The sequence below is a fragment of the Kogia breviceps genome, chromosome 10, assembly GCF_026419965.1.
Source record: "Kogia breviceps isolate mKogBre1 chromosome 10, mKogBre1 haplotype 1, whole genome shotgun sequence".
NCBI lineage: Eukaryota > Metazoa > Chordata > Mammalia > Artiodactyla > Physeteridae > Kogia > Kogia breviceps.
Window position 1 is genome coordinate 44,569,476 of NC_081319.1, and position 24,170 is coordinate 44,593,645.

The 24,170-nt window shown below is 43.1% G+C and overlaps 1 protein-coding gene and 1 long non-coding RNA gene across 2 annotated transcripts in view; one reads left to right on the forward strand and one right to left on the reverse strand.

Moving 5' to 3' along the window:
• LOC136794992 (uncharacterized) overlaps positions 1-24,170 on the reverse strand; it is a 146,236-nt gene that overhangs the window by 44,928 nt on the left and 77,138 nt on the right. The window lies entirely within an intron of this gene.
• On the forward strand, positions 3,573-7,820 carry EIF1B (eukaryotic translation initiation factor 1B). The gene is made up of 4 exons (XM_059075887.2): positions 3,573-3,877; positions 4,837-5,000; positions 5,217-5,318; positions 5,691-7,820. Exons 1-4 carry the CDS (start codon positions 3,847-3,849, stop codon positions 5,733-5,735), a joined length of 342 nt encoding a protein of 113 aa, XP_058931870.1. The 5' UTR covers positions 3,573-3,846; the 3' UTR covers positions 5,736-7,820.

Genomic DNA, 24,170 nt, shown 5'->3' on the forward strand with positions numbered 1-24,170 from the left:
AATATAACAATCAAGTGTTTATGATAATAAGTTGAGATTTTTAAGTGACTTTTTCTGACCTAGACACTAGATCTAGGTCCTCCTAGATGAGGAGTCCCACATCTCTCAAGAAACGGCCTGCATTAGGATCCTTGTTGAGTCACCAGGAGCAGCTGGTGGGAGGCATGACCTCAGCGATGTTGAATTCAGAGTGCAGCAGCTGAGGCAGATAGTTATGCTCACTGAAGCAGGAAACCTGAGCAGCACATCATCATAAGGCCGCCGCAACCAGCAACCTCTGGATGGATGAGGACCCGAGGTCCTCACCTGCCATCATGTCTTCATGACTGGCTGATGTAAAAAACAACTGCATAAAACCCACCATTGTCCTACACAGTAGGCAAACTGCTGGGGACACTGTCCACTACATCACAGCATCCCCTTTATGAGAGCCCAAGAAAAACACCTCCTGTGGCTCTGGGCCAGGCAAAGTCATTCCTCCTGCACAACTAGTATGTTTTCATCCCATAGACATATGGACTTTCTAGCTGATTTTCTCTTTGTCTTACCGTTAGGAAGTTAAAAGCCAGATGTAGGGTCTATCTCTAGCTTTGGGGACTTTTATTTCTCAAATATTCTAACTTTTTTTTTTTAATCTTCCCTGATTCCTTTAGTCAATACTACTGTTTTCTGCAAGTGATCTAAACTCCCTTCGTAAATAAGGCAGGAAATAATCACCTTAAACTAGGCTGGTAACATTTAGAACTAAAAATACTAGATTTTAAGTGCTTTAATTTGTTCCTTTTATAACTTTAAATATAGGTCAAATCCTTTCACTCTAAACCAGTGCTGTCAATAGAAATAGTATGTGAGCCATATGTAACATTGAATTTTCTAAGAGTCACATTTTAAGAAGTAAAAAGAAGCAGGTGAAATTGAGAAAATTTAAGTCTTCCAAAGGTCAATACGTACTTTATAGTGAGAGCACATCACAATTTGGACCAGCTACACTACAAGTGTTCAATGGTCAGGTCTAAACACAAAGGCTATGAATGATGACCATGGTCAGAAGAGTTTTCCAGATTATAATTACAACGTATCCGACCTGTGTTCATAGTTGGCTTTAATTGAAGATTTCTGAGCTCCTGGGGGTTTCTGATGCAAACACTAGGTCTAAGAAAGTATGAGCTCTCCTGACAGGGGTAATGACCATGGAAACCCAAAGACTTCTGGATCTTTTTTAGCTTGTCTATGCTCATTTGTTATTTTTTTTTCTTGACTGGACCACCCTTGGCTCCTTCTAAGAAATAACATAATATAAAATGGTTTGGGGTGTCTAGTAACAAAGAAGGAAAAACAGAAATAGAGATGCATTTTGTTTATTCTGAACTTCATCCAAAGTAGTATTAAAAATTACTTTAGGGCTTCCCTGGTGGCGCAGTAGTTGAGAATCTGCCTGCCAATGCAGGGGACACGGGTTTGAGCCCTGGTCTGGGAAGATCCCACATGCCACGGAGCAACTGGGCCCGTGAGCCACAACTACTAAGCCTGCACGTCTGGAGCCTGTGCTCCCCAACACGCAATAAGAGAGGCCTCGACAGTGAGAGGCTCGCACACCACGATGAAGAGTGGCCCCCCGCTCGCCGCGACTAGAGAAAGCCCTCGCACAGAAACGAAGACCCAACACAGCCAAAAATAAATAAATTAATTAATTTTTTAAAATTACTTTAAAGCATGCTGACAAATGTACAAAACCAGAAAACCACTGTAGATGTAATCAACAAATGAACAACAAAAAATGTTTGATTCTCCTTGTTTTAGAACCAGCTCTAAAACTTTACACTTTAGTTTGGATAATAAAAGTGTTATTCATTTAAATCAGGACTAAAAGACCAAAAATGCAGTTAAATTCCTGAGAGTTGAAAATTTGATTTTTTTGGGGAATTATTTAACCCATGAAAGCCTCCATTTCTACATGCATATAAACAGAGTAATAACTACATCATAGAATGCCTATGAAGATTAACAATACTGTGTATAAAGCTTATAACAGGCAAATAGTATGCACTCAATAAATGGTACCTATCATCATAGTTAATCACGAAAGATTATTAAATCCTGGTATTCCTAACCTGGAGTCTGCAGATCCTTGGTCAATAGCTAAAATTGTGGGGGTGGGGGGATTCCTAAAATTGGATGGGAAAAAAGACTCCACCTACATTTTCACTAACCTCTAACCCAAATTTAGCCTTTCCTCCATTATGAATGCTGGCAACATCCCAGTAGTACCTGAAGGATCTGTAACTTTGCACCAACAGAAGTCACAGATATTTTCATATTATACTTCTGATGCTACAGACATCTCAAAATATCTTTTGTTTATCACCTTTCTGAAACTCCAGCCTTTGTGAGACCTGCTGCTAGATCTTGTTAATTAATGCATTAGTAAAGAAGCAATACTATGTTATCAATGTACTGTTTTTAATTTCAGTATAATAGATTTCCTTTGTAATCCTACATGTTTTATTTCATGCACTTAAAGCATTATTCTGAGAAGGGGTCCATAGGCTTCACAAGACTGCCATGGCACAAAACAAGGCTAAGAATCCCGAACTTTTAGTCTATCTCTTTGCTTCCAGAAAGCGAACCAAGATTGACAATTGAGCACCTGCCTGGATGAGCCCATTCCCATAGCCTCAGGTTTGTTCTCCTGTGTTTAGCTTGATAGGAAGATATTAGTGTTCTGGTATCAGTCAACCTTCTGTCAATTAACCTTCCTGTCCAAGGTTCTGTATTTAAGTTGATGGGCTGATTTTCTGGTGTGTTCGGTCGACCTGGGGGACATACGTGGCCCCCACTGGATGCCAGGCCCCTGCTGAAGGTGGGCAGTGGTTCTGAATTGTGGTCCCACACCAGTAGGTAGCATCAGCATCTCCTGGCAGCTTGTTAGACTTGCAAATTCTTGGGTCACACCCTAGACGTCCCCAAACAGAAACTCTGGGATCCATCAGTCTGTATTTTATTAAGCCCTAGGGGAGATGCACGTTAGAGTTTGAGAACCACTGCCCTAGGGAATCGGAGGGCAGCCCAATCCTGGGCAGGAGGCTCCCACCTCGACCCTTGGTAGGGACTAACAGGGTTCCTGCAACCGGACAAGGCGGGAGGTGAGGAGAGGCGGTGCTGACGGGCAGCCATCAAGTCGAAAGCCGGGACTAGGGACCTTGTTCTGCTCCTGTACCCCGATTTCACTTACATTACCCAAGGCCTCAAAGGTGACTGATAAAGATTATCCCCCCCAGCACCGAACACTCCTTGCTGCCACTGTACCGCGAGAGAAGGCGAGTCAAGGGAGAGACTGCGAGAGCGCAGGGAGTACAGCTCTGGACCTACGAGCTCTAGCCAGATGGTTCTGCAGCTCTCTGGACCCTTCCCGGCCCCGCCGCCCGCCGCTGGGGGGCGCACTCCCTGCTGGGAATTGAGGTCCCGGAAGCCCGTCCGCTCCAGGCTTTCCGGGCTCTCTTGCCCCGTGAAAACTACAAGTCCCAGGGCGCCAAGCGTGGTCGGGTCACGTGGGAGGGGCGGCGGGCGCCGCTAAATAGTCTCCGTCGGCCATTTTGTCGGAGAAGCTGCAGCGCCGCCTCTTCTTTCGCGTCCTCGCATCCGTCGCTGCCGCCTCTTCCTCCGCCTCCTCCTTCGCCCCTTCCTGCCTCCTCCCGGCTTCCGCCGCCGATCCAGCCGCTTCCCAACCCCGGGGCGAAGCGTCTCCTTATTTATTTCCGTTTTCTCGCCACTACCGCCTCCTGACACGGTGATCCGGGCGGGCCCCGCAGGAATTTTATCCCCTCACCGGCCTCACACTAGTATCGCATGTCCACTATCCAGAACCTCCAATCTTTCGGTAAGAGCGGGTCGCCCCGCCGCCCCTCCCGTTCCCCCACTCCCTCTGCGCGCCTCTCGGCCGGCAGGCCGCCGCTGCCCGCCCTCGCCGGGGCCGCTCGCCGGACCCCCTCCGCGAACGGCCCCCGGCCGCCCTCCCCGCACCCCGAGTGGGGCTTTGTCTCGGTGCCCGGAAGATGGCGACCGGGCCCCTGGCGACCCCCTCTCCGAGGACGGCCCCCGGAGCCCCGGCCGCGGGCCTCGTGCCGCCCCCTGCCCGCTCCTGGACTGTCCTGCCGCTCGCTTCTGCCCCCTGCCACCTCTGCGACCCTGTTCCGCCCCCAGACCTGCCCTGCTGATCGCCAGGGGGACGCCGGCTCGGACTGGGGGATCGGCGTCCATTAGCGGTCGGGGCTGTGCGTGGCTGCTCTCGGGCGCATTTAGTAAAAGATGCTGCGGATCAGGCCTCTGATCTGTTACAGGGCAGTGGGGCCAGTCTTCTCTACTTGCGTAGTAATACGTAAAATTACTCGATATATATATACACATATATATCTTTTTTCGAGGCAGAGTTAGGGTTAAATGATTGGGGTGGCATCTGTGAATGTTTCTGTTGTCATCAGAATGTAGTTGAGATGACGCACATTTTTATAGTGGCTCTAAAATTAAGGTCTTAAAATGTCTTTTCTCTCATTAGAGGATTATGTTCAACGATAACATCTCTAACAACGTTTTTCTGGTCATGCATCAGTGGACATAGCTGTTTAAAATCTCTTTGTGAAAGTACCTTGTAGGTTTTATTAATACCCTACCCTTATCACTCCCCCACATCCCCACCTGCAGAAAGAAAGCAGAAGCACTAGAACCTTCTTTGCCGAGTTTCTAGATTGTAGTGTAGCTGTACCTGTAGTGTAGCTGTATCTGGAAATTACTGACTAAAAGATATTTTCCTGCTTTGGATTTTTTTGTATCCCTTTGCAGACCCCTTTGCTGATGCAACTAAGGGTGACGACTTACTCCCGGCAGGGACTGAGGATTACATTCATATAAGAATCCAGCAACGGAACGGCAGAAAGACACTGACTACTGTTCAGGGCATTGCAGATGATTATGACAAGAAGAAACTTGTGAAAGCTTTCAAAAAGGTAAAGGTGTTAGGAAGAAGAGATTAAAATATAGTTATTGACACACACCTCTAAATAGGATTACAGTTCACACCTTTTACTTGACCATCAGTGTGGGTGAAAATGATTGGACCCAAGAAAACTGTGTTCATACTCTTAATTAACATCCAGATAATCTTAGGGTGAAAGTAAAATATCATTGTATTTGACTCAGTTATGCTGAATCTACTTTTCCAGAAATTTGCCTGTAATGGTACTGTGATTGAACATCCCGAATACGGAGAGGTTATTCAGCTTCAAGGTGACCAAAGAAAAAACATTTGCCAGTTTCTCTTGGAGGTGAGTGATTGGGTGCTTTATGTACAACCTTGAGATTGCTTCTAAAATTGTATTTAAGGGCAATGTGAATTATTACCTACTTAGTAAAAAATCATGTGAATGAAGCACAGTAGTTGTACTTATTTGGGCAGGAGTACCAGTTTATTTTGTCATTAGAATGACCTGATCATTCCTGTGTCCATTTAGGATGTTTTGTGGAATGTCAAGATATTCAAATATGTGTTGAGTTTTTGTTATTAACAATTTATGCCACAAATACAGTGTTGCAGTAGCCTATTAGCCATGATTCTTTTTAATGACCGCTCTGTCTTCTTAGGAATGAATTTATGTGTTACCCAGAGTGATTCTACTAAATTAAATTTTATTTTGCAGGTTGGCATTGTCAAGGAGGAACAGCTTAAGGTTCATGGATTCTAAAATGAACCTAAATACGTGGAGAATTTCTTGAATAATTTTGTTCTCTAAACCAAGTTTGGCTGCCTTGTGAAATGATTCTCTGCAGTAAACGGACTTTTCATTTATTTAATCATTCAAACTTCCATTCACATCTGCATGATTACAGAAAACATGGGGTATGTAGGCTAGTAACACATAAGAAAATTGCAGTAAGATGGTAATGAAACCCCATATTCATCTTAACGTTTCCAATGGAAAATATTTTGTTTTGAGTGTTTATTTTATTGTTCAGTTTATTACTTTTCACTTGATTAAATTTTTTTGTTGTATTAAACCATGTATGTTGCAGCTTAACAATAAAAGAAAAATCTATGAATCCTTTTGTGAGCAGTTAGGCTCCCAAATCTAAGCAAGTAATATACACATATAGTTTGTCTTTCATGTCTCATTCTGTGTATTCTTTCCAGTTGATTTTAGATGCTGTGAAGAGGTAGAGGAGAACCTTTGTTATATATGTAATTTTGTTCTTTACTTACTTAAAAATGAGTAGAAACAGTATAAACTCAGAGCCAAGAATTTGCCGGAATGTACTGTTAAATTTTTGAAAAGAAAATGAAGCGTAGTTTAAACTTACGTATTAGCACAGAGAATTATTTTATTTATTTTTATTGATTATGTTAGTGGCATGCCAACACAAGTCTATCCCTAAGAGACAGTAAAGTAGGTTCCTGACATAAAATAAATTTAGTCACAGGCAGTGCCCTGCAAGTGAGAGTGGAAGGCACTGGGGTTAGGGTTAGGGTTAACTTCCCTAGAGTGCTAGAAAGTGACAGAGTTGGGGTGCCAGCCAAGGGCTTCCAGCCAGAAAAGCCATGTTCTTTCACTAAGTCACGGTTTGGTATTCACCAGAGGAAGTAAGAGCCAAGGGCAGTGGTGCATGGGGGTTGGGGGTAGGGTGAGAAGAGAATTCGCAGTTCTTAATTATGAGATTTCTGCAGCTCATCCTCTCCAGTTCCAGACTTCTGCTTTTTATTGAGCTGTGATTATTTGCTCAGTTACATAAGCTGTATCATTAAAACGATTTAGCCAAGGCAGAGAAATACATCTACAGTAGTCACCTCTTTATCCAAAGGGGATACATTCCAAGACCCCCAATGGATGCCTAAAACTGCAGATAGTATCAAACCCTATATATATTATGGTTCTTCCTATACTAAGTGGCAGATAGCATATACAGTGTGGATACGCTGGAGAAAGGGATGAATCATGTCTCGCCCAGACAGCAGAATGGTGCAAGATTCCATCTTCTCACGCTACCCAGAATAGTGCCCAATATAAAACCTATGAATTGTTTATCCCTAGAATTTTCCATCTAATTTTTTTTTTTTTTTTGGTGTGGTACGCGGGCCTCTCACTGTTGTGGCCTCTCCTGTTGTGGAGCACAGGCTCTGGACGTGCAGGCTCAGCGGCCATGGCTCACGGGCCCAGCCGCTCCGGGGCATGTGGGATCCTCCAGGACTGGGGCACGAACCCGTGTCCTCTGCATTGGCAGGCAGACTCTCAACCACTGTGCCACCAGGGAAGCCCTCATCTAATATTTTTGTTTTGGGCCATAGGTAACTGAAACTGCAGAAAGTGAAATCTCACGTAAGAAGGGAACTATTGTATAGATGTGTGATTTTTAGCTTAATGCAGTGGGATAATGGTGTGAAAAATGTCACTGCATTCTGTACCGGCTTAACCTTTCCTCCTGTTTTGATGGTGCTGCTTTTGGAAAAACAAAATCAGCCCCCACAGAGTTTACCTCTGAAGGATATACTTAAGTAATAGGTTTTGTTACATTCTCACCCCATCGTACCTCTAATCAAGAAAGACTGGGAATATTGAGAAGTGAGTACACCAGAATATAGTGCCAAATTTGGTAAGCTGATTTCCGGAAAACAGCAATATAATACAACCAAGAAGATCAAGCGGCGTGGGAGAATTTTCCAACTTAATGGAGAAATCCTCACTTTTCTACCTGTAACATTTTGTAATGATTCCACCTCACATTGAGAGGTGTTGTGGAAATTGTTATGAAAATGATAAAGCAGAAATTTACATTAATATGCACATTCAAGTGTTCCTTCATCTATGGAGATCTGAGGTAATGCCCAGAAAAGAATTGTCTGTTGAGACTGATTGAACAAGAAGGTGGACAGGACAAGGGAAACCTCGTTAGATGGAAAGAAAAAGCCTCCTCTCGGCCTCCACAGATAAGCTCTTAGCCATCACTTCATGTGTCAGGCCACTCCCACTAGATGGAATCAAAAGCCTTGAGTAATACTTCACTCAGGATTTTGTGAGGAACACCTCTTTCTGATCCCTCAACCTGTGAGCCCCAGATACCTGATTGGACTTGTCACCTGTAGGGCAGTCCCCATCCTTGGATCAAGAACAGTATCATGCACCCTTGTCTTTGAGCAGTGCAATGGAAATAGCTACAGATTTCTGCAATTTTACTGAAACCAGTCAAAGTCAAACACCCTCGTGGGAAAGCTGTCTGGGAGCCTCAGAGATACCTAAGGACATAGCTCAATGTTCTTGTCCACTTCAGGGACTGCAACACTCTTGTCTGCAAAAAGGACTAGATGGCATTGTGTAACAGGAGGGAGAATATGCCCTACAAATGCAGTTAAAATAACCAGCCAAACGGTGTCTCCTGTGTGGGGAGACTGTGATCCCCTGCAGTTTTAGTGGTCTGTACTTTGACAGTGCAAAATGAAAACTACCGAGTAGAGGACTAGTAGATTTGTCCCTAGACCTCTAGGTTCAGCTGAGGCCTTGGTGAAGCCAGTAGGAAACTAACCTTTGGTTGGCTGAGGCACAACCGAGTAAACTGCTGCTATAGCAACGATGTTGCTCTGCCCTCAATCTTGTCCCCAAGAGATCTGGGCTCCACACAAGGCAGAGGAAAGCCTGGAGGTGCAGCCTGCTCTTCCTGTTCAGGAACTCAAGTAAGAGCTGTTCTCTGAACCACCCTAGAAAAGGGGCAGCTCTGATCTTATGGAAGGAATAGTTCTAGTCCCAATCAGGATGCAGTTAACCAAAATAACTTGAGACAAACAGAATGGTAACAGACTTCTGTGTGCCTCCTGTCACCAGCTGGGCTGCAGCTAAAGGAATGGGCAGCTAGAACTCAGGAAAAATCAAGCTCATTAGATTGCCCACACAAACTTGTTCTACTGGGCCTGTGAGGTTTCCCCACACCAAGCCAGAATTCCACGTGGGAAGGAAATGAGGCAGCCGTGGCCCTGCCGTAACTAAAAACAAAGAATTCTCACTTGCAGTGGACAGCAACCAGCTGCCCTTGCTTGACAGGCAGGCGATAGCCTGGCAACGTTGTGCTTGTCTGGGATCAAGGGGCCAAGTGAATCAGCCAGAATTAAGCAGGAAAAAAACCACGTAAGGCGCCTTCAGCATTGACAGCTCCTTTCACAAGGTTATGCGAGCCTTTAACTCCCTTTTCATCTGGATAGTGGAAGCTTGGAAAAAGAAAAGTCATAAACCAGAGGAATGGCTGTATTTCTTCACTCCTGGAAAACCATTCAGGGTGGAACTACTGCCAGTAGAGGAGGGAATACCAAGCTGTCCTTGGATGTTCCTAATCCAGGCATTGTTGTGTCAGATGACATGGGGCCTTCTGGGGATTCTCTGGCCTATATGGGGAATTTAAAGGGCAATTTAAACTCAGCATTGGCAGTGAGGATGACAATGTGAGGTGGGTGGCTCACCCATTAGCTCAGAAGTCTGATTTTGAACCTAGCAGGAGAAACAATAGACCTACCCATGAACTGAGGGCATGATCTGAATCGTGGTGCCTTCATCTCAGACTAGTGAACAACCTGCAGACTACTTTTCATGCAGAAAGCAATTATATAGAGATAAGCACCATTCATTCAATGTACAAAGGGGACCAGAGTTCAAATCCCCTGCTGGGAATGTAAGTGATCTTGACCCCCAAGCTGAACTACTGCTGCAGCCCTCTGCTCTATCCTGAAGGGTCTCTGAGCCTGCAGAATGGTCCAGAAGGAAACTAGCTGTAACCGCCAGGTTTGTCTCCGTGTGTCTTTTGTCCATTATCAGGACCCCAGTCCCACCTCCTCAGTCACTGGGCAAGGGACAACATAAAGGAGAGCGGAGATAAAATGAGAAAGTACTTTAATCCATGTCGATCATGACAAATTCCATGGGGAAAACATCACCAAGGATTTAGAGAGCAGTATACTTCCTTGAAGTAGAAAAAAGTCCCATCTACTCCCTGGTCACAAACATCCACACTGAGTGCCTAATTGACATTAACTTGCTAAAAACTCCAGAAACATCAGCCTGATATTCAGATTAAACTGTGAGAATCAGCAGCAACCTATTTGATAAACTAAGATTGTTGAAATGAAACAACAGAGGGTATATAGGGGATGATTCTTGAAGTAAGGACTAGAAAGGGTGGGAAGCAGGAGGGGATGATTAGAGCAAGTATGTAGTCCTTTCACACCCCCTTGTGGCCATTTTAAAAACTTGATTGCTCTTGGCAGTTCTCAGTAAATTACAGGAGGTTTAGGTTGTTGCAGGCGTCATTAAAGCACCAGCTGACAGGTTTAATTTTGTCCTCCCTCAAATGTTATGCAGAAATTGATCTAGCCAATGCCTTATTATTGCAATCCACAGATATCTATTGCAGTTTGCTTTTACCTGGGAGAGAGAAGAAAATGCTTTCATGGTCTTGCCCTGTGGATGTATAAAGCCATCTCACCTACTATCTAGCACAGTGTTATTAGAAGGAATTTAATTCAAGTGTAAATAGAGATATCTGCTTATGGCCTCCAGAGAATGGATGATTAAGTTAGAAAACAATCAAGGCTCCTGCTAAATTGTCACCTGTTGAGGAACACAATCTGGAGTTTTACACACACACACACACACACACACACACACACACACCATAAATGCATAGTGCTCTCAATTTAAACCTCTGTCTTAGACCAATACACAGGTAAGTGTGCCTTTTTGGCTACTGGAGTCACACCCACGTAGAGGGTCACTTGAACATTAGCAACTTTTGCCAAGGAAAAGCAGTGACTGGACTCCCTTAAAGACTTAACGTCCACAATGATGCCACTGCATTAGGCCTAAACAACCCAGAACAGGACTCACTTGGCAAATTAATCATTAGTAATATACTCACTTGGAGAGCCTCTGGAAGATCTCACCTTCACAAGTGAGGGAAGCCTAATGGAAGCTCAGTGGTAACCTGGGAATTGTACTTTAGGGATTGGATTCTACATGAATCAAGGACAGCATCACAAGATGGGCATCTGACCAGGGAATCCCCCTAGGGAGATATTGGGAGGTATTACATCAGAAAATGTTTTATCTCTAACAATAAATCCTTTGACCCTTCCACATTTTTACCAAGCATTGTCCCTCATTTTCTCACTTCCCTTGCAATAAAAGTAAAAATGGCTAACCTCTTTTTAACATTTGTAACACAGAGTTCTGAATAACTTACATATATCGGCTCATGCAGTTCTCAAAGACTTCATGACCCAGCACAGCTTCCTTGGCTTACCATCATAATTACCTCCTTGCAAATACCCTCATCTCCTTTGATCTTGCCTACTTCCTTTATACTCATTTGTCAAAACCGCAACCCGTGTTAAACTCAACCACTGGCTCAATACCTGCACAGGACAGCTGATGGCTGCTGAAGGAAAACAATCATTCTTTTCCCTCTCTCTTCACCCCCATCCTCCATCTTACACAGCTGAAGGCTTTGCCTCATCCATCGTTGACATATTTGAAATTGCTTCATTTTTCCATCTCTAAAACTTCTCATCTAGGGCAACTGTGCATACTGTCTTCTTTACTGCTTATAATGGATGAAGGGTACTTGTTCCCATTAAATTCTACCCCTCAATTTGTATCCTGAGCACGGTCCCCTCTTCTCCATGAATTATCACTGTAATTACCCTCCTTTTTCTGAATCATCAATTTCTTCCTCCCTACTGAATCCTTTTCATCACATAGAAATATCCCCTAATATTTCCCATCTTTCAAATACAGGCATACCTCGGAGATATTGTGGTTCTTTCCAACCCACTACAATAAGGTGAATATTGTAATAAAGAGAGTACCACCATGCAGCCACTATGAAAATCAGTATGGAGGTTCCTGAAAGAACTAAAAATAGAGTTGACATATGATCCAGCAATCCCACTCCTGGGCTATATCCAGACAAAACTGTAATTCAAAAAGATACATGCATCCCTATGTTCATAGCAGCACTATTTACAATAGCCAAGACATGGAAACAACCTAAATGTCCATTGGCAAATGAATAGATAAAGAAGATGCGGTATATATATATATATATATATATATATATATATATATATATACACACACACACACATATATATATATATATATATATATATACAGTGGAATATTACTCAGCCATAAAAAAGAATGAAATAATGCCATCTGCAGCAATGTGGATGGACCTAGAGATTATCATACCAAGTGAAGTCCAAAAGAGAAAGACAAACACCATATGATATCACTTATATGTGGAATCTAAAATATGACACAAGGGCTTCCCTGGTGGCGCAGTGGTTGAGAATCCGCCTGCCAATGCAGGGGACACGGGTTCGTGCCCCGGTCCGGGAAGATCCCACATGCCGCGGAGCGGCTGGGCCCGTGAGCCATGGCCGCTGCGCCTGCGCGTCCGGAGCCTGTGCTCTGCAACGGGAGAGGCCACAACAGTGAGAGGCCCGCGTACTGAAAAAAAATAAAATAAAAAAAATAAAAAATAAAAAATAAAAAATAAAATATGACACAAATGAACATATCTCTGAAACAGAAACAGACTCACAGACATAGAGAACAGACTTGTGGTTGCCAAGAGGGAGGGGAGGTGGAGGAGGAATGGAGTGGGAGTTTGGGATTAGCAGATGTGAACTATTATATATAGGATGGATAAACAACAAGGTCCTACTGTAAAGCACAGGGAACTATATTCAATATCCTGTGATAAACCATAATGGAAAAGAATATTAAAAAGAATATATATGTATAAGACTCACTTTGCTGTACAGTAGTAATTAACACAACATTGTAAATCAACTATACTTCAATAAAGTTAAAAAATGAACACTAGAATCTTAACAAATATTTTTAAAAAGAGAGTACCATGAATTTTTTGGTTTTCCAATATGTAGAAAAGTTATACCTACACTATACGGTAGTCTATTAAGAGTGCAATAGTATTATGCCTAAAAAACTATGTATATACTTTATTTTAAAATACTTTATTGCTATAAAGTGTTAACCATCACCTGAGCCTTCAGTGAGTCATAATCTTTTTCCAATAGTAACATCAATCACTGATCACAGATCACCACAACATAGATAATAATAATGAAAAAGTGTAAAATATTGTGGGAACTACCAAACAGCGACACAGAGACAAAAAGTGAGCAAATGCTCTTGGAAAAATGGCTCCAATAGACTCTCACCAAAGTGAGTACAGAGGGGACACACCTCAACATAACAAAGGTCATTATGGCAAATCCACAGCTAACATCATACTCAACAGTGAAAAGCTGAAATCTTTTCCTTTAGAATTAGTAACAAGAAAAGGATGCCCACTCTTACCACTTCTGTTCAACATAGTATTAGAAGTCCTAGCCACAGCAATCAGACAAGAGAAAAATAAATAAATAAAAGGCATCAAAATAGGAGAGGAAGACGTAAAACTGCTACTGTTTTCAGATGACATGATTCTATATATAGAAAACATTAAAGATGCCACCAAAAAACTATTAGAACTAAAAAGTGAATTCAGTAATGTTGTAGAATACAAAATTAGTATATGGAAATGTGTTACATTTCTATATACCAATAAAATACTATCAGAAAGTGAAATCAAGAAAACAATCCCATTTACAATCATGTCAAAAAGAATAAAATACCTGAAAATAAATTTAACCAAGGAGGTGAAAGACCCATGCTCTGAAAACTGTAAGACACTGATGAAAGAAATTGAAGATGACACAATAAATGGAAAGGTATACTGTGCTCATGGAGCAGAAGAATTAATATTGTTAAAATGTCCATACTACCCAAAGCAATCTACAGATTCAGTGCAATCCCTATCAAAATACCCATGGCATTTTTCAGGAACTCGACTAAATTATCCTATAATTTATATAGAACCACAAAAGACACTGATTAGCCAAAGCAATCCTGAGAAAGAAGAACAAAAATGGAGGCATCATCATCCCTGATTTCAAACTATACTACAAAGCTATACTAATCAAAGCAGTAAGATACAGACACATCGATCAAGGGAACAGAGTAGAGAGCCCAGAAATAAACCCCCACACATATAGTCAGTCAATGACAAAGGAGGCAAGAATATACAATGGGGGGAAAGACAGTCTCTTCAATAAGTGGTGTTGGGAAAACTGGACAGCTACAAGTAAAAGAATGAAACTAGACCTTTTTAATAAAAAATGTTATTTACTTATTTCTAATTTTTTTTTCTTTTGGCAGTGTTGTGTCTTCGTTGCTGTGCACGGGCTTTCTCTAGTTGCGTCTAGCAGGGGCTACTCTTCGTTGCAGTGCATGGGCTTCTCGTTGGGGTGGCTTCTCTTGTTGCGGAGCAAGGGCTCTAGGTGCGCAGCCTCAGTAGTTGTGGCATGCAGGCTCAGTAGTTGTGACTTGTGGGCTCTAGAGTGCAGGCTCAGTAGTTGTGGCACACGGGCTTAGCTGCTTCACAGCATGTGGGATCTTCCCGGACCAGGGCTAGAACCCGTGTCCCCTGCATTGGCAGGCAGATTCTTAACAACTGCGCCACCAGGGAAGCCCAAACTAGACCATTTTTGCACATCATACACAAAACTAAATTCAAATAAGTTAAAGAATTAAATGTAAGACCTGAAATTATAAAAAATCCTAAAATAAAACATAGGTGGTAAGCTCTTTGACTTTTGTCTTGGTGTGGAATTTTTGGATCAGTCCCCAAAAGTGAAGGCAACAAAAGCAAAAATAAACAAGTGGGACTACACTAAACTAAAAAGCTTCTGCACAGAAAAGAAAACCATCTACAAAATCAAAAGGCAACCTACTGAATGGGAGAAGATATTTGCAAATCATATATCCAATAAAGGGTTAATATCCAAAATATATTAAGAATTCAAACAACTTAATATCAAAAACAAACAAACAATCCAATTTTAAAACTGGGCAGAGGATCGAGACATTTTTCCAAAGGCACAGAGATGGTCAACAGGCACATGCAAAGATGTTCAACATCACTAATTATCAGGGAAATGCAAATCAAAACCACAATGAGATATCACCTCACACCTGTTAGAATGGAGAGGGTGTGGAGAAGAGGGAACCCTCATACATTGTTGGTTGGAATGTAAGTTGGTGCAGCCACTATGCAAAACAGTATGGAGATTCCTCAAAAAATTAAAAATAGAACTACCGTACAATCCAGCAATTCCATTCCTGGGTATTTATCCAAAGAAAATGAAAACACAATTTGAAAAGATATATGCATACCTATGTTCACTGCAGCATAGTGTACTACAGCCAAGATATGGAAGCAAGCTAAGCGTCCATCAATAGATGAATGGATAAAGAAGAGGTGATATGTATATATACAATGGCACCCTCCTCAAGCTGGATCATCTTCACTGCGTGTCACTCTCCTCAACTAGTGTATTTGGAGATATCAGGTGTTGACGTAGTTCTTTGAAGATACTGCTTCTTTTTCACTTTCTAATTCTCTTTGTTGCTTCTCTTTGTTATAGTGTGGCAGGGATATCTTTTGTAAATTTACTAAGTTAAAAAAAAATAGTAGCTGCAGTACCAGCACATGGCCAATAGCTAATGCTATTGTCCTGTTTAAAGCCAGCCCTTATATTTCCTACATAGTCATCTAGTTTGTTTGCTTGCATTTGAGTTTGTTTTAGAGAAAAGACCTAAAAATGAGAAGAGATGGAGAGGTTCTACGATACTGGCTAAACTCTCAAATGCTCCAGACACTCAAGAAAAAAACTTTGGTTTAAAAAATGCAGAAAAATGTCCCTCTGGGGACTTACTCCAGAGGCCCAGGACCCCAGGAGGAAGAAGCATTTGCTGCCTTGTGTTGTGATGTTGGAGTGGCCTGCTCAGCCATCCCCTGGAGATGCCTCCCTTGGCGCAATGGCCTGGCTGACTTGCTTTGTACTGCAGAGGAGCAGGCCTCCCGGAACTCACTTTCAAGGGTTACAAAAGTTCAGGTCTTTAGTTGGGAACGATTTTCCACCAGAATGAGACTGAACGTGGAACTGATGGTATCTGAGAGAGGGTGTGTGTCCTCCTTGGAGCAAGTGTAAATCAATACAACTTTCTGGAATGAAACTTGAATGAATTTCATTTGAACAAAATTGCATGTCGAAGGCCTTAAAATGTTCAGATCTTCCACCTTCAGGTATTTGTTAAAGGAAATCATCAGAGGGGAGTGTTAGGAACAATGGAAAGGTTTTGATAGTATATTTATTTATTTATGGCTGCGTCGGGTCTTAGTTGCGGCACGTGGGCTCTTCGTTGCGGTGCGTGGGCTCCTCTCTAGTTGTGGCACGCAGGCTCCAGAGCACGTGGGCTCCGTAGTTTGCAGCACTCAGGCTCTCGTTGAGGCACCCAGGCTCTGCAGTTGTGGCGCACAGGCTTAGTTGCCCCGGGGCATGTGGGATCTTAGTACCCTGACCAGGGGTCAAACCCATGTCCCTTGCATTGCAAGGCGGATTCTTTACTGCTGTACCACCAGGGAAGTCCCTTTTGACAATTTTTTGGTTTTCTTTCTTTAACATCTTTATTGGAGTATAATTGCTTTACAATGGTGTGCTAGTTTCTGCTGTATAACAAAGTGAATCAGCCATATGTATACATATATCCCCATATCTCTTCCCTCTTGGCGTCTCCCTCCCACCCTCCCAATCCCACCCCTCTAGGTGGTCACAAAGCACCGAGCTGATCTCCCTGTGCTATGCAGCTGCTTCCCACTAGCTATCTGTTTTACATTTGGTAGTGTATATATGTTCATGCCACTCTCTCACTTCATCCCAGCTTACCCTTCCCCCTCCCCGTGTCCTCAAGTCCATTCTCTAAGTCTGCGTCTTTATTCCTGCCCTTTTGACAGTTTTAAGAAGGTGATTTGGCCATGGGCCCATGAGCCCCATAAGTACCCCAAATTTGTCGATCTAGCCATTTCTTATACCCATGAGATCCCTGAGCCGTGTACATAAGGAACAAGGGACATGTAGGACACAAAATTACTGCTTGGTCACTATGCACCTCGTGCCTGCACCTCCCTCTGCAGGTCTTCAGGGAGTCTTGCTCTTAGTTCCTGGACCCAGTTTCCTTCTCCCAAGTCCAGCTTCTGAATGAAGAACAGAGGGACACGTGAGATGGAGAGATGGCCAGGTTCCCCCCGAGACCAGGTTTCCCTGAGTGGTTGAGAGGAGACCACTGCAGAGAGAGGCTGTGCTCAAAGGCACCAACTTTTACCAGCCATGCTTCGTCCCATGGAATGTCACCCTCCACCTCAACCACCAAAAAATCTCATTATTAGACTAGAGCAGAGGCTGACTCACCCTGAAATACATGCACTGAAGCTTCAGGGCCCTCACCTGAAGAGGCCTCCTCCAGGTTCCCGAGCCCAGATTTGCATTCATATGTTTTATTTTTCCTTTCTTAAAGAATGTCTCTAAAACTGTATAAGCAACAGGTCCCTGCAGACTGGGGATGTTCTTGCTCTCAGAAATTTTAGTTGGGAAACTGGGAAATAATCAAGCAGTGAGTAGCAGGTACTGTGGCTTTCTGAGAGGAGGCATGTTAGAGGTCCTGAGGGGAGCAGGAGCAATGGGCAAGCCAAAGCTTTGTCTAAGCTGGAATGATGAGGCCTCATTAAGTGGGGAGGGCTACAATGAAGGTGAAAGTGCTTCCCAGGGTTGAGGTGGGGTGTACATGAGTAAATGAGATGATGTGTATAAAGGTCTGAGCATGTGCTCTACGGAGTCAATGCTTGGTAAACTTTATTACTATTATTATCACTATTACTATGATTATTATTATTTGCATTGTTACCATGTTACTGCAAAGTCCGTTTGCTGAGGTCCCTGGAGCTTCCGTGGACCCAGTTTCAATCACTTCTAAGGCCTGGCACAACTAAGGTTTCTTTTGCTAATTTCCATGAAAGTCTGTCTCCTTGTATTCTTGTGATAAACTCCCATCTTGCAGTGGATAAGGCCTAACTCTGGCAGGCACCATCTCACTGGCACCTCCGACAAGGTAAGGCAGGTGACCTAAGCCCCATTTCACAGGTGAGGAGATTGTGGCTCCAGGAGCTACTGGGCATCACAGAAAGTACCAGAGCCAGTGTGTGATGAGGCCAACACTTGACTAGATAGAAAAGTGCTTTTTCTGATACTCCAGTGACCTCTCTGAGCAGTTAGGTCAGCTTGGCAGTGGCTGTAAAAACCACCCAGCGGTTTGGACAGTCATCTCCATGGCACCTTCCTGGCTTGGGTTCCATGTACATATCAAAGTGCCTTTACTTCTTTCTTAATTTTGTTTCCCAAGTAAGTAGCCCCTCCCGTTGGTCCTCTTATTCCGTCGGCTTTAGGTGGTTTGTGAGAGTGTGGGCAGCATGGACCAGTCCACCCCAGTTCTGCTCTGGATGGAAATCCAAAGCCACAGAACTGAGTACACCCCCTCCACTCCATGCCCACGCCCACACCCACAGCAGGTCATCAGGCTAAGTGCTCCTTGACACCCATGAGAGTCAGGTCTGTCCCCAAGAAACCTTTTCCACCTGGTCTTTTTAAAATGGCTGCTTGGGGCTTCCCTGGTGGCGCAGTGGTTGCGAGTCCGCCTGCCGATGCAGGGGACACGGGTTCGTGCCCCGGTCTGGGAAGATCCCACATGCCGCGGAGCGGCTGGGCCCGTGAGCCATGGCCGCTGAGCCTGCGCGTCCGGAGCCTGTGCTCCGCAATGGGAGAGGCCACAGTAGTGAGAGGACTGCGTACCACAAAAAAAAAAAAGGCTGCTTGAGGGGCCCAGGATGGGGAGACTGCAAGGCTTGGGGACCAATTTGATTATTAACCTGAGAAACCACTCTGTATTTGCTACCCCAGACTCTCCCCACACTGGTTCTCTATATTTTCATTACCATATCCTTCAACATCTTTTTATCCCCTTTTCAAGAGAAAAAGAAAGGTGTCCCACAAAATTGCCAGGGGAACTGATTAAACACAAGCCCAGGCAGGAGGTTCAAGGTTACCAGGAGTCCTTGTGCTGCCCTTTCGAATGCTCACCTGCACTAATGACCTACAAGGAAACAGGCAGCCCCATCTACAGTGGAGTTTCACCTTTAATTAAACTTTAATTCACTCATGCCTTGTCTGGTGCCACATGCTCCTGGGAATCAGTGCCAAGTAACCTGAACTCAGGCCAGGGCCTCACAGAACACCCAGAGGCATCACTGAGTAAAAATAGCTTTTCCTGGCTATTAAATCCAATAATCTACTCAGGGGGTCAAAGAGAACACTCCCAAAGGAATCCCCTGGAGCTGCCTATGTAGCAAAGAAGACAGATGCTTTCATAAATGCCCCCACACCAACATACACACACACACACACACACACACACACACACACACACACACACTTGAACAAATTGTGATTATACAGTTATCCATTTAAATTCATCTCATTTCCGGTGGAAGCCCCTGTTAATACTTTGCATCTATACAAGTGGGATTATACCGTACGTATTGTCTTGTAATCTGATTTTTTTTAACTTCATAGTATATCATGAACATTTTCCCATGCCACTATACATTGATATGACTAGTTACAGTCACATTGTACTTTCCATAGATGCTAGCACCAGCATATTATAATCCCATCCCACATGCTCTTCCTGCAATGTGACATTGACACACCTCCATCGAGAGGTGGCATCTTTGTTTCCTTCCTTTCAACCCAGCCAGACTTTCGTAACTATCACAATAAGTAGAATGTGGCATAGGTGATGCCTTGTGACTTCCACAGCAGATCATAAAAGGCAATATGGCTTCTGCCTGGCTCTCCTTTCTTTTCAATCTTGGAACCAAGCCACCACAGGCTGAGAAGTCCAAGCTACATGGAAAGGCCACATGTGATTGTTCCAGCAGACACACCCAGTTGGGTCCCTAGCTGATTATCAGTGTCTGCCAATATGAGAGCAAACAAGCATTCAGATCATTCCAGCCTTTAAGTTCTCCAGCTGAGGCCCCACACAACACAGAGCAGAGATAAGCCATCTCCACTCTGTCCACAGAAACCATGAGTGATAATAAAGGATACGGTTAGATAACTAAACAGTGTTGCATTGCATGAATATACAATAATTCCCCTTTCTTGGGCTCCAGATTGTCTTCATTTTTTTGTTATTATAAATAACACTTAAATGGGTCTCCAGATAGCTGATTCTTTGTCTAATTAATCAACTATATCTTAAGAATAAATTTAAAGAAGTGCAATATCTAGGTCAAAGGCTATGATCATTTTACCAGGAAGCAATGATTGAGTCAATTTACACTCCCACCAGTAGTGTATGAGAGAATGTGAAAGCATCCAGTGTGTTATTCTTAGTCACCATCCTCTGGCAACTTCATATTTCTTCTCCTCAAACTGTCATCATCACCTCTGTTGACCACCTTTTCAAGTATACAGTTCTGGGGTTCAGAAACAAATTAGTGGATGCCATGTTGGGAGTTGCTCAAGGCAAGGAGTGGATGGGAGCTGCTGGTGGTGTGACCATGGAGCCCAGCAGAATTGCTGAGAACAAGGGGTCCTAGGGGCTGCCAAGGTTGATCACACTACAGACCAGAGGCTTCTCCTGCCCTGATGAAGCATGAATTGTACAGCGGAATTAGTCTCAGCCTGAGGCAAGAGGGTTGGCCTTTTATACCTCATGTCAGTCACTCATTGACTGTGGGCTGCCCTGGGTGGACTGGGGGGGTGTAATATTCCAGGCCAGATGCCTCCTGTCTGCCAGAGCAACTCTCTGAAGCGAGCAGTTGTGAATAATTAATCACCAGCACTCCCAGCTGCTGGGGTTGGGTCCACTGGCCTTGTGGAGGCATCTGGGTGGGACACCAATAGCGTCCACTACAGAGAGGATGATGTTGATTACATGTTTTCATTATGTAAAATGTAATGCCTATCTATGCATTGGATAGCAGCTTTTATTCAATTAGTTATTTAATTATTCAATTAGTTAAATAATATGACCAAAGAGCAAAATAATATCAATATTAATAATAAGATGGGGAGATGAATTAAAACTATCTTTAAGCCTTTCGTAGGACCTTGGTGATTCTTTTAGGGAAAATAATAAGAAAATTAAGTCCACATTGTAAGCTGAGTCTTTCTCAGCAATGCCCAGGGTAGTGAGCGAACTTAAGGGAGTGAGGCTGAGTACTGTAAATTGTGCTTGGTAGCTGGAGAGTGCCACATCTACCGGGAAATCTTTGCTTCCTAAAAATGGAAAGTCAGGACAATTACAGCCATTAATCATGTGTAACAAAGCTTGTAAGAGAGCAAATGGGAGTTGAAAACTCCAAATCTAATTTGTCAGTAATGAACAAAAATTATGTCCATTGGGACATCCATTGCAGATAAACAATGAGCAGTATTGGTCCAAATCTTATGCTTTCTTCAATTCAAATTGACTTTGCTCATTAGGAACTGCAGCTTCATTGACTGCAAAAATTTTACAAGCATTAAGGAGATGTGAAACCAACTCAAAGCCTTGGGAGCTCAGAGTGAGCAGTCCTACTGTGGTCAGAGCTGGGGATTAGAGGTCTGCACTACTATACGAAATGGCCTGGGTTGGGTTTTGTGTTGAGGAACTGAAACAAACACACAACCATTTCCCCCTACACACACAGAACTTACTGTCTACTTTAACATGACTTTACTATTCCATCGTATGCATTAGTATAACTGCCATGCCAGGAGACTCCTGCTCAGGAAAATAATGTGAAAGTTCATTACATGACCCTCCCAAAAGACACATCAATGCCTCTATAGGAGGCATCAACAGACAGGTTACTCCCTAAAATTCTTCGAATTCCTCACCTCAAAGTCCTTACCTTGCTGTTGCCACCAATTCTAAACCACTAGTCATGATCTTTACCCAATCCTGATCAAGCATCACACTGAAAGCCTCGCTTTGATAAAACTTTCAATTCTCAATAATATCCAGCTTTGCCTTTGCCCCTTGAAGACACAACCAAAGTTCTGTTGCAGTGGTGTTGGTGTTCTCCCTTCCAGGGTGAGCAATCAATTTAGCATTGTCTTATCAATAGGTTGCGTTGGTGATATTTGGGGAGCTTGCATTTGACAGTGTTTAATCACTGTAGCTTTTCTCAGGCATAAATCTTAGTTTTTGCTTCTCTCTCATCCTCTGTCTCTTACTCTCATTTCTTTCCCTGCCCTTAATATTGTGGTGTTTTCCATTTTACTCTAAGCTCCCTTGAAGAAAACAACAAGGAGATAAATAAATTTTAAGAGTAGGTAAAAGACAGAGAAAGACAAATGTCATATGATATCACTCACATGTAGAATTTAATTTTTTTAAAATGGTATAAATGAACTTATTTACAAAACAGATATCCCCAATCCAACTACTTCTCTCTACCTCTACTGCTGCCACCCTGATCCAAGCCACTATCATCTCCCACCTGAACAATGATAATAACCTCCTAACCGTCTCCCAGCCTCCACTCTTGTCTCCCTACAGTCAAATCTTCATAAAGACATCAGTGTGAGTCCTGAAAAACTGAGATCATGACATTCCTCTGTCCAAACCCATTTCACTAAGATTCCAAGTCCTGCAAAGCCCTACAGAGTCCTTCAGGAAGTGTGCACACCTGCATACACACACATACACACATACCTCCTTGACCCTCACATTTCAAGTAGGCCTTCCCTGACCACCCTACATTAAATTGCAATCTGTGCTCCCATCCCACTTACCTTACTCTACTATCTTGGAAAACATTTGTTACTTTCCATAGCACACGTAATATTACTTTAAAATTTGTTTATTCATTGTGAGTATTGCTCATCACCTGTTTCCTCTTGCTTAAATGAAAACTTCACATGGGCAAGGATCTTTGTTTTGTTCACTCTTGGATCCTAAGAATCTAGAACAGTGCCTGGCACACCGTAGGCCCTCACTAAATATTTGTTGAATGAATATGCACTTTTTTCTTCCTAGGATGAAACATTAGCAAATTTTGACCATTAGGTCACAAAGGGAATGTTGAAAAATTTCAAAAAGCAGAAATTATAATGATCAAAATGTACTATAATTACAATTAATAACTAATGTTTTAAAAATCTTTCTAACTCTACATTTTAAAATATTTTGACTTCTTTCTTTTCTTCTTCCTTTCTCTCTCCCTAGCTCAACTTGCCCTGTAGCCTCCCAACAAACTTGTGATTCCCCAGGGACACTCCGTGTTTTGTTCTACCAACAGCCACTCACACCTTAATACAGAGCACAGCTTGTTCATTAGATCATTGGCTCAATGACGGAGAAAATTGAAGAGGAGGTGAGGCACAGTGTTCTGTGTAGGGACAGTGAGTACTTTGTTCCCATCTAAGATATGATGTGCCCCGCAGCAGGGAGTCAGGCAAACAGCCCACACCTGAAGACTGGACTGGGCTTTTCACACTGGCTATGAGCACTGATCCATCTCTGTGTAAGATGGTTATATGGTCCATAGGTCTCCAAGAGCAGCTGTGGCCATGGGACTTCTGATGCTCATCATGTTCTCTTTCATTTTACTTTACTGAATACACTTTTAAATTGAAGAATACATTCAGAAAAATGTATAAATCATAAGTGAATAGCTCTGCTATGGACTGAATTGTATCTTCCCCCACTAAAAATTCATGTCTTGAAGCCCTAATCTCCAATGTGACTGTATTTGGACATAGGGCCTGTAAGTTGCCACATGATCCACATGGATCATATTCATATATATATATATATATATATATATATATATATATATATATATTAGAGTTGCCATATGATCCAGCAATCCCACTCCTGGGCATATACCCAGAGGAAACTGTAATTCAAAAAGATACATGCAGCCACGGGTTCGAGCCCTGGTCCAGGAAGATCCCACATGCCATGGAACAACTAAGCCCGTGCACCACAACTACTGAACCTGCGCTTTAGAGCCCACGAGCCACGACTACTGAGCCCACGTGCTACAACTACTTAAGCCTGCGTGCCTAGAACCCATGCTCCGCAACAAGAGAAGCCACTACAATGAGAAGCCCACACACCGCAACG